Source organism: Rutilus rutilus (genome assembly GCF_951802725.1).
Source record: "Rutilus rutilus genome assembly, chromosome: 19".
NCBI classification, from domain to species: Eukaryota; Metazoa; Chordata; class Actinopteri; order Cypriniformes; family Leuciscidae; genus Rutilus; species Rutilus rutilus.
Window position 1 is genome coordinate 19,885,366 of NC_140232.1, and position 16,546 is coordinate 19,901,911.

A 16,546-nucleotide genomic window follows, 5' to 3' on the forward strand; every position below is an offset into this window, starting at 1 on the left:
ACATGTACCGATAAAAAGTATGGGGTCATTAAGGTTATTTATATAAATAAGTACAAGTGGTTTATGTTTCTCAATGTTACTCATATTAAACCATATATATAAACTTTCACTCAGCAAGGATGCATTAAATTGATCAATAGTGATGGTACAGACAGGTATAATGTTACAAAATATTTCTGTTTCCATTTAAAGGCACACTATGCAAGATTTGTACCTTAATATAACAGCTTCTAAATCATTTCGATGGTAAACGAACCCGTAGTAGGGCGAATCATCCCGATAGCAATTCAGAGGGAGGGGGGACGCCGCTGGCAAAACCAGCAATGCAAGTTTGAGAGGTGGCACCACGACAAATCTCACGAGAATCACGACTTGCTTTACGGCACGACGTCACGTACATCAACAACATATGAAGCAGCCTCTATGAAGGACACTAGCACGCATTTCAGACGTGAATCATGGCAGAGTCGACGAAGAAGCACGGTCGGAAGAGTGCAGAGACGGCTCTGCGTTAGTGGTATTTACGACAGCAATGTAAATACAAGTACTCCACAGCGACTCTAGGGGTCGCTGTTTGAGAAAAACGGAAACTGCATAGTGTGCCTTTAAACGAACGCTGTTCTTTTGAATTTTTTATTAAACAAAGAATCCTAAAAAAATTTATCACGTTTCCACAAAAATATTAAGCAGCACAACGGTTTTAAACATTGATAATAATAAGAAATGTTACTTGAGCAACAAATCAGCAATTTATAATGATTTCTGAAGGATCATGTGCTGCTGATAATTCAGCTTTGTGATCAATAAATTACATTTTAAAACAAAAAAAAGAGATTTTAAATTGTAATAATATTTTACAATATTAAAGTTTCCCATTTTAATCAAATAAATGCAACCTTGGTGAGCATTCAAGACTTTTCAAACTTATTTAAAAAACTCTTTCCAACCCAATAGACCGTTCGTATGTCTGTCATTTAAATTGATCATTTAAAGCAGCGAAAGGTCAGATTATCATTCTCACAATTCAATTTAAAACATGTAATGTTATAGTTCCCAATAGAGTTTCTGGCCAACTGGTTAAATTAACCAATTTATACTTGAATCTGGGGCTTGGCGAGTGTTAATGTTGGACCCTGAATTATTTTCAAAGATATAAGGGAATGCAAAGACGCTGACATCCTCTCTAGCATATTAGCAGAACTGTACAATGTGATGGTGTTATGGGTAAAACTCATTAGTGGACCGTCAATCTAAAGTACTTATCAGAGCAGCATTTCTTCAGAACGTTTAAGTAGTGCAGACAATGGATTGGTTTTGACACTTAATAAAGATGACGAGTTTAACTCCACAAAGGATAATACGAGTCTTGGTGTTCGTTTGAGGTTTTAGAGGAAACATAGCCTTGAAGGTAACTGAGTGCATGTGGGTCTGAAGGTACTCGTTGTCACTGAGGAACTGCATCAAGAGTTCATATCCATCTGAGGCTTGTGTCACTGTGCGTGTGTACACGTGTGTGTTTTTAACCTTCCTGCTGAGCAAGAGCCTGCAGATCAGCTGTATGGATAGAGTGCTGTAGGAAGACGTTCTTTCGGCTGTACATGTGTAAAGACAGAGGGCCACGGGGCGGCTGACCAAGACGGCCGGTAAAAGAGGACTGAAGCCTGGGAATAGGCCCCCGCTCGCTCCGCAGCCCCCGCTCGCTGTCCGAGGACAGGCTGCGTGAGGGACTGGCCTTGCTGGGGAGGCTCACGCTGCTGCCGGCCACCGCCCGAGGGATCTGAGACGGTCCCAGGTGCTCCGTCTTCCGTAGCCCAGGTACCTCAGACATGGACTGCCCACCTTCAGCTCTTCGTACCAGCTCCCGCACGCCTCCTCCATTGCTGCAAGGTCTCTCTTCACATGGTCGACTGAGCAGGTCTGCAGCGAGCGATCGCGACACCCTTCGCTCCCTTGTGAGGCTGCTGTTGCTGCTGCTGCTGGGAATGTTGATGTTTTGGCCTGTGGGTCGACTTGGATGGATTGCCTGTTGAAACAAGATGGGAAAGTGAGAGAAAATTAAGCCACTCAATTTGCTGACATTTTGACAAAGCTTCCTTGGCGGTCTAGAACCCTTTCTAATTGTTTCCAGACCAACTGGAACTCTGCCTTTTTTAGGAAGAGGAGGCCAAAGACACACATTGTGGGGAGGTGGCTCGAGAAAAAGCCTGCGCTGAGGAGTTTGAGCCACCTGTTCATTTCGCACACAACACTGCTTCTTCCTTACATAACTGGCCCTCTATTACTCACAATGCTGAATGAGTAGAGGGGAAATCTTGCGCATGAAAAAGAAATTAGCTGCAAACTCAAGAGTGATTGTTTGATTCACGCTGTAACTCAACGTGTAACTCAGACTGAGCTGGCAGCCAGAAAGTAATACTTGATGCTAATCGGCATTTCACAAAGTGAGGAAACCTAATTAAGTGTGATGTGGCTAATGTGGGAACTTCAGCTGTGACGTGAAATTGAATTTAAAATAGAGTCTGTAATTGAATTTGTACGTTATGGGGCAGTTGAAAGGCGTTGAGAGACTCACATGCCAATGCAGGTGAGAAAGGGGACATGCGTCCTAATGTCCTAATCTTATTTTATCATTTACGGTGTAAAATGTCTTTGTTTACCTTCATACTACATTTACACTTCCAAGTAATGCCAGGACGCAACATTATTTCCTTAAAACAAGCTCACAAACAATTCTGCAGTTCCAGTTCACGAACAGCACAATCAAATCCAATGTCTGATTTAAACTGTTTTTTAAAGTGTTACCCCTAAATCAACAATCTTTGCATTCTTCCATTTGTAATGTTAAGATATTGGGATTATAATAGGACATGTTTCTTAACGTTAACTCGTAAGTATTCTTTCAGTTATAAATCATATTGTCTGCCTGAATAATTGTTTGTCTAAAGCAGTTTATTCCATTTATTCTGTAATGTTTACTATTATTATTACTGAACATTTTCAAATAAATAAATACATAAATATTGTGTCTTTATTTTTAGTCTTGGCCTTACTGTTATAATAATTAGAATTTTTACTTTATATTAAATAAATAAATAAAAATGTTATTGCCATCAACATTTCTTATATTGTTACTTTCAATATTTATTTATTTGTACCCACAAAAAACACACCTTTTCATCTGTCATTGGGCAAGTTTACAGACACCATGATAAGAAGCGGGTGTTTGGGAACCGCAGCTTGAATTTTCAATGTCTGTGTCCTCTCAAGTACGCGCTGCAGCATTCACAGTGCAAATTCAGGCCCTAGCAGACATAAATGCATCAGATGGTGACAGAGAGAGAAAAATTTGGTACCTGCACTGGAAAAAGGCCAGAAATGCGCACACACACACATTCACAACTACAGAGTCATCTGGAGGAAAAACAGCAACCGGAGTAAATCAGACTGATTTAACGGTCGTAATCCATTTGGGTCTTTATTAGCCTGTGAAAAAGCTGGTCCTGTGCTAATGGCACGATTCTGTTAAAAGCCCTCCGGCTGATTATATGCAGTAGGCTGGAAGTAGCAGGATTCAGGCTGCTCATTTTCCACACTTCAGCACACCTACATACACATAGACGCTCACGCACACGTCTGCAACAAGCAACTGTTGCAAAGAGCCACGCCGTCTAAGCTGCAGGCAACGGACAGTAATCCTTGTGTATTATGTATAGTACCGGACTGATAACTGAGCGCAGAGTACAGAGTACAGATATCTAGTTATGTATTACATAAAAAAATCCACTCAAGCAAGCACGGCTCACTCTCGTATTCTCAGAAAAAATTATATGTTTGGGGAGAGAAAACAATTCCACGGCACTTCTCGTAAGTCTCGACAGACAAGAATGTATTTCTTTGTTGTTGTTGTTGTTTTTTTTCTCGGAATCATGTAAAATAAATAGACAATATGAATCTCAGAGGTTTTCTCAAATAAACATGATAAAAAAGGAACACTGCAGTTTCAACTCTGAATTTGTGTGGTGGGATCGTATTTAGAAGAGTATGCTCGTCTATTCATCTTTCAAGAGAAAACTTGCGTTAAATACACCGAGACGCACCTTTGTAATCGCTCTCAATCAGACAACAACGCGACGGTAAACAATTAAGCGCATTTTGGAGCACAGCATGCTGCTCTCTTTTGTCAGTGTCTTCCAGGATCTATATTCAGCCAATGAGGGGCACAGGCGTATGTTGTCTGCTTGCACATCCTGAAACTCCATCCGTCTGAGCCCAAGTTAAGATGATAAAGAGTGGCTTTCAGAGAGAGAGAGAGAGAGAGAGAGAGAGAGAGGATGAAGTGCCACAGTCTGAGGGTGCTTAAAGACAAATGGCTGTCCTCCTCACCAGCGGCTGATTACAAACCGCCCCTGGATGCTTTTAATGAGCTCATGGGCTACCACGACTGCGACTCTTCCTCAGCACCTCACGCCACGCTTTGACACACGAGCTCTGAACGGATGTGCAAAAATACATATTTTCATTATTTAAAACAAATCTATTATTAAAGTCAATGGAGCTGTCTACATGATCTAGCTGTGATTTGGTGTGCTCTTTTGTAGTAAAGAGTATAAATGTAAAAAAAAAAAAAAAAAAAACATTAATGTTACTAAATTGGCTGTAAGTTTCCAGGGTAAATTGATTGTCTATTGCTATCAGAATTGCTAAAAAGAAGCCTGCAACGTTGTACAGGACACAGTGTCCAAAAAAATCCATCTGCATATGTACATTACGCTGCTGTTCAAGAGTCAGTAAGATTTTTAAAAAGGTTTTTGAAAGAAGTATCTTATGCTCACCAGAACTGACTTGATCAAAAATACAGTAAAAATAGTAATATTGTGAACAAAATAAAAAAAACTTTTATATTTTAATACATTTTAATGTTATTTATTTCTGTGATGTCAAAGCTGAATTTTCAGCAGCCATTACTCCAGTCTTCAGTGTCACATGATCCTTCAGAAATGACTTTATTATGCTGATTTGCTCAAGACACTCGTCGTCTTCTTTAATAATTTCAATAAAAGTAACTTGAAATCAAAATATTTTGTAACATTGTAAATGTCTTTACTGTCACTTTGATCAATTTAATGTATCAGTGCTGAATATATAAAAAAATATATATTTAAAACAAAAATTTGAATGGTAGTGTATATGGACTAATAGCTAAATGTAAATTAAAAATCAAATCAAATATCAGCCATTAATTAATATGGTCACAATATGCTGTGTATCTCCATTGAAAACAGAGACGTCTGAATCTAAAAATGGCATGACCTAACAGATATTCAACAAAAACTCAGGCTAAACAACCTTGTATTGAACAAAACTATCAGTTCATTACATTTTATTTTACCTATGACAAATTTTGTAAACGGCAAATGATCTGAATTCTGACAGTATAGCTGCCCTGAACGTTCTTGTTCAAGTTGATAGATTTGTTACATAAGAGTTTTTGACATGCCTTTTGACAGCACATTAAAGCATAAGGCACTCTCAGCGTGATAAAAATCTCTTCTGAGAAATTGCAACTCCTTGCTTATCCTTGCCAAAAACCAATGAAAAAAAAAAATCTAGATAACCTAGTTGAACTCACAAACCGACTAATCGTTCAGCTGGCGATTAACAGAGAATCCTGAACCGTCCATTGAGCACTGCTCCTCTGCAATGGGATTAAGAGAAAAAAATGGCAGCTACAAAAAGAGACCACAGATTGATGTGCGCTGAAATGGTTATCGATTGAAAAAGATTGATCGATATTTGAGGGTTAAAAAAATATATATAAAAACAAAATGGACGGTGGCACAGAAGTAAAAAGAAACCGAGACAGTGAAGATGTGAAAGAGAAAGAAGAGGAGTTGAAAGACAATGTAAAAGCAGGCGTGCGGGGTGGGGCGCTCCGTTCAGCGAGTTTCGTGTGAGCCTTGTTCCTAGATGATGAGGCATGATGGAGGCTAGATTTGATGTGTGGAGTAACTGAGCACACTTCAAAGACTTCCCCCCCTATTGAGCCCCTCCAAAAGCTGTCAGCTTTAGGGAAGATAAGATTCTTTACAGTCCTTGTCTTGTTCTCTCTGACAGCACAGGACCTGGATAAACAATAACGGGAAATATATATCAAGAAGCAGAGGGGAAAAAATCCAAGTGAGAGTGAAAAGATAAAGGGAGGAAAGAGACCAAAAAAAAAAAAAAAAAAATCATAAATTGAGTTTCTATCAGATATGGTGGCAGATGTCTTCAGAAGCTGATGAGATTGTTGCAACCGCCTGGGTGTCATCGTAAAGCCGCAGCTGCCTGTTTAAGGACCGTCAGCTCCATGAAGTAAGTTTGTTTGTGGCTTCCCACAAAAACATGTGTCACATAACTTAAGTGTCATGAGCTGACTTTGAATCAACATGACGAAACACACAAAGCAATTGAGGAAACCTACCAGCACCTCACGTTCCAGCTGGTTCTATTCAACCAGCCTCTCCATATTAAAACTTTCTCAGAGATTTGCTGTCCCAGAGTGCAACGGACAAAAATAGCACTCTTTTGTAAGGCTTTCTGAGCCGAGCAGCCCATAAGCAACCTGGCATGATGCATGATTTTCGCTCCATCTGGGGCGATGGTGGCGTGGAGGCTGAACATGATTCATGGTGCCAAAGGTTTGAGAGCCCTCAGGCTGTATTGCTTTCTGTATCTTGTCCGCTGGCATCCATTTGGTCCGGTGTCACTCTGTGGAGTGGTGAACTGTCATCATCTCATGGCTGCTAATGTCAAGCCGGGCTGAGGACTCAAACTAAAATCGATGTGATGACCTGTTCTACGTGGCCAAGTCCCAGACTTTTATGTCAGGTGTGAAAGTATATGAGGACACATCCTCCAGCCAAACAAGTCACCTGTGATGACACGGAAGAGGAAGTCCTATCACACAAACAGGACTTAGTGCGTGTGTGTGTGTGTGTGTGTGTGTGTGTGTTAGCATCTGGGCCTAAGTGAGAAGATTGGAAATGGAAATGAAAAATTTCAATTAAAAGATGCAGAAACAACATTTACCTGGTTAAACTGCAGATTACATAACAGTTACAGTTCCTTTAATCATTTCACTGTTTAAAATCACCTCATTCATAATCACGGCATTCCAGACCAGAGTGTGTGAGTGGTACCGAATGGAAGAGAGTACATCGACTGATTGGCCAGTTTTTTTTCTGAAATGCAAGTTGTTCAATATGAACTTGTTTATTGAACTGTATAAAAGTATCACATTTGCACATACACCAAATGCATTGTGCACCATTCAGAATGGAGTTCCTTAAATAAAGTATTGATAAAGCTTTGTTTAAAAGTTTTGAAAAAGTTTACAATGCCACTTAAAGAAACTTGTTTTTCATATTTTATCAAATTTAATAACTTTTGCAAACCAGCGAGGAAGAATACAGCATTTCTCAAAATGAAATACCTATAATAAATGTCTTTGAATTACGGGTTCCAGAAGTAAAAAATCCCATTCATTCTCTCCATAGGGGAATTACTTTTTTTTTTACGATAACTTAGCCCACACTATTTCAACTTATTTCTTAAATAATCATATTTAACAGTGGAATTATTGGTGAAAAACATTACTCATGATTCCAAAAAGAAAATCTGCACCAATCAGAGAATCGAAAACAAACAAATCGTTAGCACACTCCCATTTTTATGACAAGTCAATCTCCCTACAATCTCATACTACTTCAATATGTTTATATAAGCATATTTTGCAATAAACAAAATATACTGTTTTTATATACAGAACATCTTTAAATTTCTCCATTTATGTATTTCTCCATTATGAATTTCTCCATGAATAATTTGCCGTTCATGCTACTTCATATGATTGTTGTTCTTTCCCTCATTAAAGCTATTAAGTACACAGTCTTGCATCTTTGTGTTTTTGTCAGATTTTTATATCCATCCACCCCATAGGAGGTTGGCTTGGCTCATGGATTATAACTTAAATTCCTTTCCTGTCATTTAAATTCGCCTGTAGGTCAATTCAAATTCCAAGCCAATTCTTTGAATCTGAATCTTGAATATTTAGTCTTGATTTGAATATCAAAGTATATTGAGGTATTGAATGCAACAGCTTGCTGGTGTGATACTGCTGTGCTTAATCGAAAGTTTCACAACATCATCATCAGCCTTTACTCTTCAAATCTTCTTCCTCAAAGTGGAAGATTTTCAAGTCTGCCAAAGCAGACAACTGTAATTATTTTTTAACGAGGCAATTCAAGTTTGAATATTTCATGAAGATAGATAAATGTTCTCAGCACCATCTCTATTTACCAATGTTTTTCTTGGATGAGTGCCGTGTTTGGATACAGGATTAAATAAAAGCCACTTCATGGCAAGCATTACTGGAGTGTGGGCTTGTGCTTTCCCCTCTAAAACACCTGTGAAAACTGTTGTCTGACCCACTACATTTCCCTGAGGCCCTCATCTCTTATCAGTAGTACACGGACTGCTGGAGGGCTTGCCTACTTCACAGCACCTCATTTCTCACACCAGTACATCCTACATCCGCGTCAGACACACACACTCATTCGTTCTTTCTCTCTTTAAAGGCCTTAGGGCCATCACAAAGCCTACACTAACTGGACAAAAATGCATCTTTAAAATCCACCCAATACAGACTGTCTTGTATTGTTTACTCTTCCTGTGGCAATTTTGAAGAAAGCTTTCCTTCCTGTTAAGCTGCAACGGTGGGTGGGTTGGGACATGCTACAAGAAACATTTTCAAAAAGTTTCCAGATTTCATTGTGCAGTTTTAGTCATCATTATAGTACTCTGTGAGCTCGGACAACTTTAGCCAAATTTGTTTTTGTTATTGTCACGGTCACTAAAAATGACAAAAAATACCAAAGAGCTGATATTAAGTTTCAATTAAGTAATTTCACAAAAGCAATAGATCTAAATTCTAAGAAATGTAGATGCTGTTGATCTAAATATGAAGAATTAATGTGAAGAGTTAATAAAGACTTCTGGCTATATATATTTTTTTGTCTGCGCCAATAAAAACATTCCATAATAAGCCAAAGAATCAATCTTTTGCCATGGTGCCAAGCACTCTACATAGGAAAGTAGAGAACACTCTGTCCTTCGCGGCTCTCCTGAGCAGAGCTGTCAAAATGTCACTCGCCGTCAGGTGACTCAGTGAGTGAAAGGAAAGATCGCCCTGTCGACGCTATTCTCATAACAAACTCATCTTGAGGGCTCTAAAGTCAGAGCCCCTGCCGCCGGCTACTCAAACACACACACGTCAGTCCGGTTCAACACAAAGACCTTATTAATTACCACTAGTGTACCTACTGAGAGACCCTTGAGATGAACAGGACAGAGAAACAGGTGTTCCTCATGCATCTGCATGCACTTCACCTCATCTCTGATCAATTTAAACTGCATTAAATTAAAAGTAGTTCTACTGAAAATGTCAACAATTTGGTGGGAAGAAAAAAAAAAAGTGAAAAAAAAAAGTGTTTTACACACACACACACTTGAACGTTTCAACCAAATAAACTAAAATAAATAAACCGATTCGGGTTACACCGATTCTCTCCTCCCAACCACAACTTAGTTTTTGTTGCTCATATCTTAATGTACTTGCAACTCCAAAACACACGTGCTCCCTTGACAATTTCACCATCCGAGAAAGGTTTTTTGTGTTTCGGCAAAAAATGAGCAACTCTAAAAGAAGCTTTGGTTGCAGCCTGTGACTTTTTAGCGGGTCTTGTAAAAAATGATTGCTGCCTGCTTAATGTTGCTTTCATCTCACTAACTTTTTCTTTTCTAAGTGATGTACCTGGTGGATAACGGACATTGAAGGTCTTGTGGGTTGTGGTGAAATGTCTCTCCGCATTGTGTCTCTTGGCAACCGCAATGCTAGCTCCACAGATGAGGCATACAGGGGCACCATGTTGGAGACCACTGGACTAGAGTAATGGCTGCAGAAAATTTGTCTGTCAATGTGTTACATTTTTAAATATATTAAAATATAAAAGTTATTTTAAATTGTAACTATTTCACAATATAACTGTTTTTGCTGAATTTCTGATGCAAATGCAATCTTGGTGATCATAAAAGACTTTTCAAAAATAAAAAATAAAAAAATCTTACAGACCACAAACTTTCAAATGGTCGTGACAATGCCAACATGAACCTAATAGAAATATTATTCTATAAAATCCATGAAAGCTTAAAAAGGCATTTTAAAAATGTGAAAATCAAACTGCTGTTGGCATTCAGAATCAATTTGAATCATTCTGAATTCACAAAAGAATGCTTTTAAATTAAATTGACCAATTAAAAGGACTCAAAATCGTTGTCAATCCAAAGATTCACAACAGATTACTCAGTGTATAGTACGAGTGTATTTTAATATGAAAGTGTGTGGGTGGCTTGTCTCATTGAAGACGCTCCACATTAAAAACAAAGACAATTTTTTCCTATCAGATTTTCCTGTTCTGCATATTAATTCTCTGTATTTGTCGGCAAAACATTGCAACGTTGCACCTTGAGGCATTTGTGAATGTGCAGATTGCAAAGGACTTGTTCATTAATATTTATGCTTTAGCTATTTTCATTAACGCTGCAGTAAATTGTTATATGAGATTTAGAGGGCTTTGGCCCTCAGTATCTAAGAGCTGATATATTCACAGAACACGGCAGAAGAACCCCAACGCTTATCTGCCGGGGTCCCATCGCATTAAGCTTGAGAGCAGGAAAGACCCTGGCCTTTACAGAAGTGGTGCTTGTGGTGTATGAGCGCGTCACGCCTCACCCTGAGCCTCTAACAGATCCAGGAGAGGCAACTCACAGTGCACCTGCCCTACTTTAGTGTGAATAATGAACCTGAGGTGTCCTGAATCTGTCCACTGGTGGGGGGAGAGGTGCAGATCTACTCTCTCAGCTGGCCATGGCCGCTCACTATAGAGTGGTGATGGATATGCAGTCTCATCTCTGGGCACAGAGCCAGGCCGAGCCTGGACACATGAGAGTGCACACACACACACACACACACACACACACACACACAGGTAACAGTCCGCAAGATGCTGCATCAGTTAGCAATGCTGAGTGTGGGATAACCACGGATAGGGTGCCAAATCTAGCCACAGGAATGAGGCACACAGAAGTCCTTCTCAACACAAAAGTGGTGTTCCTGGAAGCGTGCCGACAGCTTCATTTCCCATGACGGGAATATGCAAAGTTGATCAAATCATGCCGTATCAGAGGAGGACGTTCTTTGAAATTTCTAATGATTGCCTTCATTTCCCTCATTCCCTCAGAGACCCTCGACTGGTTCTCAAGGACAGATTATGGACTGGGCCGATGGGGCCTCTGACTGCCAGTGGGCTTCGAGCTAAGATAAATGCTGAAACAAGCCACTACAGATGTAAAATTGAGACAGATAGATGAATGGTGCTCGAACGTGTGACGGTGAAGGTTGGCAGAATGTGAAAAGAAGAAATGAGAAATGTTCCTCACTCCACCACCAGCATTAACACCTTCTGAACACCTTATACTGATTGTGATATACTTAAAGTAATTGCAACTTTATTTTTTGTATTTTAGATATCATGCAATTGTCTATTCATTTTTCATATTTGTTATACAATTACTCATTATGCGGTCATTACAGGGAGCTTCAGACTTACTTGTGGCAAATGTGATTAAAAATGGCAAAAAACCCTAATTGTTTTAACAAATGAACATTCAAATATTCTAATATATATAAATATATATAATTGCTCATTGTGTAGCATAGTAAAGTCCAAAATGTGATGGTGAATTGAGTGTAAGGGAAAGTTTGTTTGAGAGTAAAAAGGTGAGTCAAATCAACAAAATATTTGACCATAGGCAGAAATATTCTTGCAAAATAAGAGTGTCACAAAAGGTCAAGGTCACAATCAAGGTCACAAAAGCAAGTCTCTATAGAGCTGGTAAGTTCCGCCCATCCGTAAAACCCCAAGTGGACCTCTAGGTTGAAAAATCGTCAATGCAAGTGAATGTGAGAAAATAATTATTTTCTGGTCCCGTTTGAATTGTGCCATGAATGTGAACATATGTTGTCTGTGAATTTTTTATATAATTTTTCATGTTACGAGTTTGACAGTATATTGTATGATTCTTTGGCTAGCAGTTGTGGAAAAGACATGACGAGAAAGACTACATGTCGCCTATGTGACGTCACCCCATAACACATTTTCCCTCCACTTGTCAAATCACGGCGCTAATGCTGCGATAATCTATGGAGACAGATCGAGATGCCTGTGTGTTTTGTACCCAAATGTCACCATTCAAACCAAATGGGCTGTTCTTTCTTTCAAACGCGTCGAAAGCAGCGAAGAGTTGTAGTCCACAAAGTGCTCTCACACAAAGTCTAACCGTATCAAACTTCCACCCGCTAAATTGTAGCATTCTTCACACGAAAAATTCTATTAAAAATTCACAGACAACATATGTTCACATTCATGGCAAAATTCAAACGGGACCAGAAAATAATTATTTTCTCACATTCACTTGCATTGACGATTTTTCAACCTAGAGGTCCAGCGGGGTTAGCGGAAGGGACTTACCAGCTCTATAAGGACCACAACAACAATAACTACCAAACAAAACTGTATTAAGTAATCATGTAGTTTTTGAACCAAGCTGGAGTCCAATTGCAAAAACAGGGCCTCCAGTGAGGCTTGTTCTCCAGACCCTCACAGGACCTTGCTTGTTCAAAACTGTAAACGTTCTGTCATTTTCTACAGTAAACAGCAGAGGCATCCTGGGGTAAATAACTTCCTCAGCAGCTCTGCCCACTTCGACAGACAGTGTTCTGCAGTGATATATTGAGCTAATGATGTGCTCGAGGACAATGAATAAAATACTGATGCAATAAAAGCTCACACGTTCATTTACCTTCTTTGTGTCTATAATGTGAACTTAATAAGCAACTCTCCATGAAGAAATAAATCCAAATCTCTGTTTTTTTTTACTAGAAACATAATTAGAGGAAGAGTGTATCTAATATAGTCCAGATGAAAATAGGCCCTGAGCAGTTGGAGAATGAAGCTGAGAGGAAATGCGCAAACATTTTCTGTTTCAATGAGCATTGAGATCTTCTTGCATGCGCTGATTAAACACGGTGTAAGATGGTGCAGATATAAACCATTTGTCATTCTGTATCCCCTGACATAATCTCCAATAAACATACCCACCATTAAATGACGATCAAGAATCTGATTTTCCATCTTTCATACTACTTATGCATATACTGTGATGCTCCTTAATCTGTTCTTATCAAATATCTGACATAATTACCTGGATATCTCCAAGAGAAAATGTATTTGCTTTATTTCGACATAGGCCAACAATACTGTAATTGCTTTTGAGTATTTATGCTTTATGGGATACATCATGGCTCGGGTTTCAAAACCTAGTGAGCTATCTCGCTGAGTACATAGGGAGCTGCCTTCTAAGGGAGCATCTTAAACTGATATGAAGCGATCTATATAAGGTGTAACTGACTCCCTATTGATTTAAATACAGGCAATGCGAGATTAACATACAATATTTTAAGACACGTTCAGCTTTGCAACCACGCACAGAATACTTTTTTAAACATGCAAAATATTTTAAAAACAAATTGTAAGAATATTTTACAATATTGCTGCCTTAAATTTTGGCCAAAATAAGTTACCTTAGTAGGGAGCATGATTGCAGTTGCCTGCCTTGAACTGCCTTTGATGCCTATGGAGGAAACTCACTAGTGTTTGAAACAGAAGTTATAATGTACTGTATACTGCCAGTAAATGTCTATTCTCAGCTACAAACAGATTTAGACAGGATTGGTCCCTAAGTAAATTTAACGGAACAACTCTTACCTAATTGAATTTCCAACCAAAGTATAACTTTTGGCAAAATTGCTTTTTAATTCAATATTCAAGTTAACGGTAAAGAAAAATGATGCAATTTCAAACAATATTAAATAACTAAGAAAATTAAGTTACTAACATTGATTATTCTGAACAGCTGCTTTTAATAAAAAACAACAATAAATTAACTAAGACACATTTTTGTCCAGAACAACAATCTTAATTGATTTAAAAGTCAAATATATTATAGCTGAGTTCTATGCACAGTTTTTACAATAATCTAAGCCAACTAAAAGGTAACTAGGCCAAGCACAAAGCAGAAAACGCTCCAGGTGTTATCCACAGCTGCAAATCTTTTTCTCCAGCCCAAAGTGTTCAGAGTGTCTACAGATAAAGCATACTGCAATGCCCTGGACAGGTCAGTAAAAGCAGAGTTCTCACAGAGACACACAATTCGGCCACAATTACAGTTCTCTCTCTCTCTCTCTCTCTCTCTCATTCAGCCACAGTGCTTTTCTTTGCTCTAGTCTCACTGCAGTCCAGAAAATAATAGAGTGCTAATTAATTTCTAAATCCATCCTATTCTCAGAGATGAACAAACCTAAAATCTTGCTTTTGATGAATGTGCCGATTGCAGTGGTTTTCAATTACGATCCTCAAAAAAGCCCCATCATCAACGCATTGTCGTCAGTTAATCGGCACGCAAGTACTATCCGACAACTTTGTTCCACACTTCTGATTTAAACTAATGAGTTCTTGATTTCTTGAGTTATAAATAACAATGATTAACTGAATATTTAATAGGAAACAAAAAAAAAAATCTGATGTTTTCATATTTCATCCCAACATTTCAATTATCCGAATGAGCAGAAAATAATCTACTTTAGCCAACAAGTTTCTGAGGAAACAAACTGGCTTCTGAGAACATCATGTAAAAGCATAACTAACAGATATTTGTTTATAAGGCTTAGGCAAATCTACACTATTGTAACAGAGGACAATGGGAGTGTACATTTTACAGTTATTTTTAAGCACAGGGGTGAATAAAAATATTTAAATTAGTTTATACATTTAAAAACATATGTAATTAAATAAATGTTATATAAAACCAATATCTAAAATGTAAAATAAATGATCAAAAGTGAGAGTAAAGACTTCTACAGTACATTGTTTCTAAAAAAAAAAAATATTCAAAGAATCCTTAAAAAAAACAATCATGGTATCCACAAGAATATTAAGCAGCACAACCGTTCTAAAAATTGATAAGAAATGTTTCCTGAGCATTAACTGGGCATATTAGAATGATTTCTGAAGGATCTCGTGACACTGAAGACTGGCTGACTAGTAATGAAGACTAATGAAGACTAGTAATGGCTGCTGAAAATGTTACTTGGCAATCATAGGAATAGATTATATATATATTTGCAGCCTTGGTGAACATTAAAAACTATGAGGCACACAGTGCAAGAATAGTTACAGATGTAACATTTTTCAAAAGCACATCTGGGCAAATATAAAAAGTTCAGAATACGCAAATACACTATCCTGAACCGCAATCAAATCGAGCTTCAAAACACCTTGACATGTATGGGACGGTGGGCTTAAAAACCAACAACAAAAACGCAGATGCACCGAGAGAAAACGGCGTGTCCATATCAGCAGTTCTTCATACATGACTGCTCTCTGAAGATACTGGCAAGCATTTAGAGCAGTATGGAGCGAGCAGCAGGTCGTGTTCTATAAATGGCAAGACTAGATTATGGTTGAAGGCAAGAACCAAGCAACCACCATAATCCTTTAAACCTGACATGTAAATGTACAGTTCCTTCACAAGCTCATCAAAATTCATACGGGACACAGAAGTGTAACAAGCAAGCACACTCTGCATACAATCTAAACTGCAAAAGGATCACGGCCGAGCTCGGCTGCCAAACTAGAGCAGAGCTGAGGGAAGCGGTTTGGAGACATCACAGCATGGTTAGGCTACAGATGGCTGCGTGAGATTTTAATAGGATCCATATGGAGACAGGTATCCAGCACAGCCGTTTGTTTAAAACTCGTAGATGCACACTACAACTCTGGGTGAGAATGCACTTGGGATTTTGATGGACTAGCTCATATTTTTTCTTGAGGCAGTGTTAATATGCTCCAGAAAGTTAGAAACATGGCTGTGTGGTTTCAAGTATAACCTCACTGTTAAATAAATGAGCTACTCGAGGGACCAACAAGGTGGTCTTGGCAATTTAGAAATAATGATAAAACAGTGCACAAAATGCTGAAGTCATAAATAAGAAGCATTAAAAAGTTTTGTGCAAGGATTGCACAGACTAATAACTCAATGTACCGGATTCGTTCCACATGCATGTGATTACACAAGCAATTTCAGGGATCATCAGTAAGGAATTATCCCACTTCATTAGTCTTGTGAAGTTAAAGAGATCGTTCAGCCAAATATAAAAATTCGGTCAGTATTTACTCACCTCAAAACCCCTATGCTGTTATTTTTTCTATTATTTTTCAAATAATGGCATCATTTTCCTTTTGGGGTGAATTTCTTTCTTTAAGCTCACCTTTCAACCAAAAGAGAATCTAAGATAAGGTCTATATATGGCAAATGTCCAGGGCAAAAC

The 16,546-nt window shown here is 38.4% G+C and overlaps 1 protein-coding gene across 2 annotated transcripts in view; it reads right to left on the reverse strand.

The window, feature by feature from the left end:
* Nucleotides 1-1,279: 1,279 nt before the first annotated feature.
* The window catches only part of ccser1 (coiled-coil serine-rich protein 1), a 73,421-nt gene continuing 58,154 nt past the window's right edge, over nucleotides 1,280-16,546 (reverse strand). Inside the window, exon 10 of one of the 2 annotated variants that reach the window (XM_084390039.1) lies at nucleotides 1,280-2,023. In XM_084390039.1, coding sequence (XP_084246165.1) covers nucleotides 1,520-2,023 — 504 coding nt within the window. In that variant the 3' untranslated portion in view covers nucleotides 1,280-1,519. The remainder of the gene's footprint in view (nucleotides 2,024-16,546) is intronic. The other variant, XM_084390041.1, reaches the window with a different exon arrangement.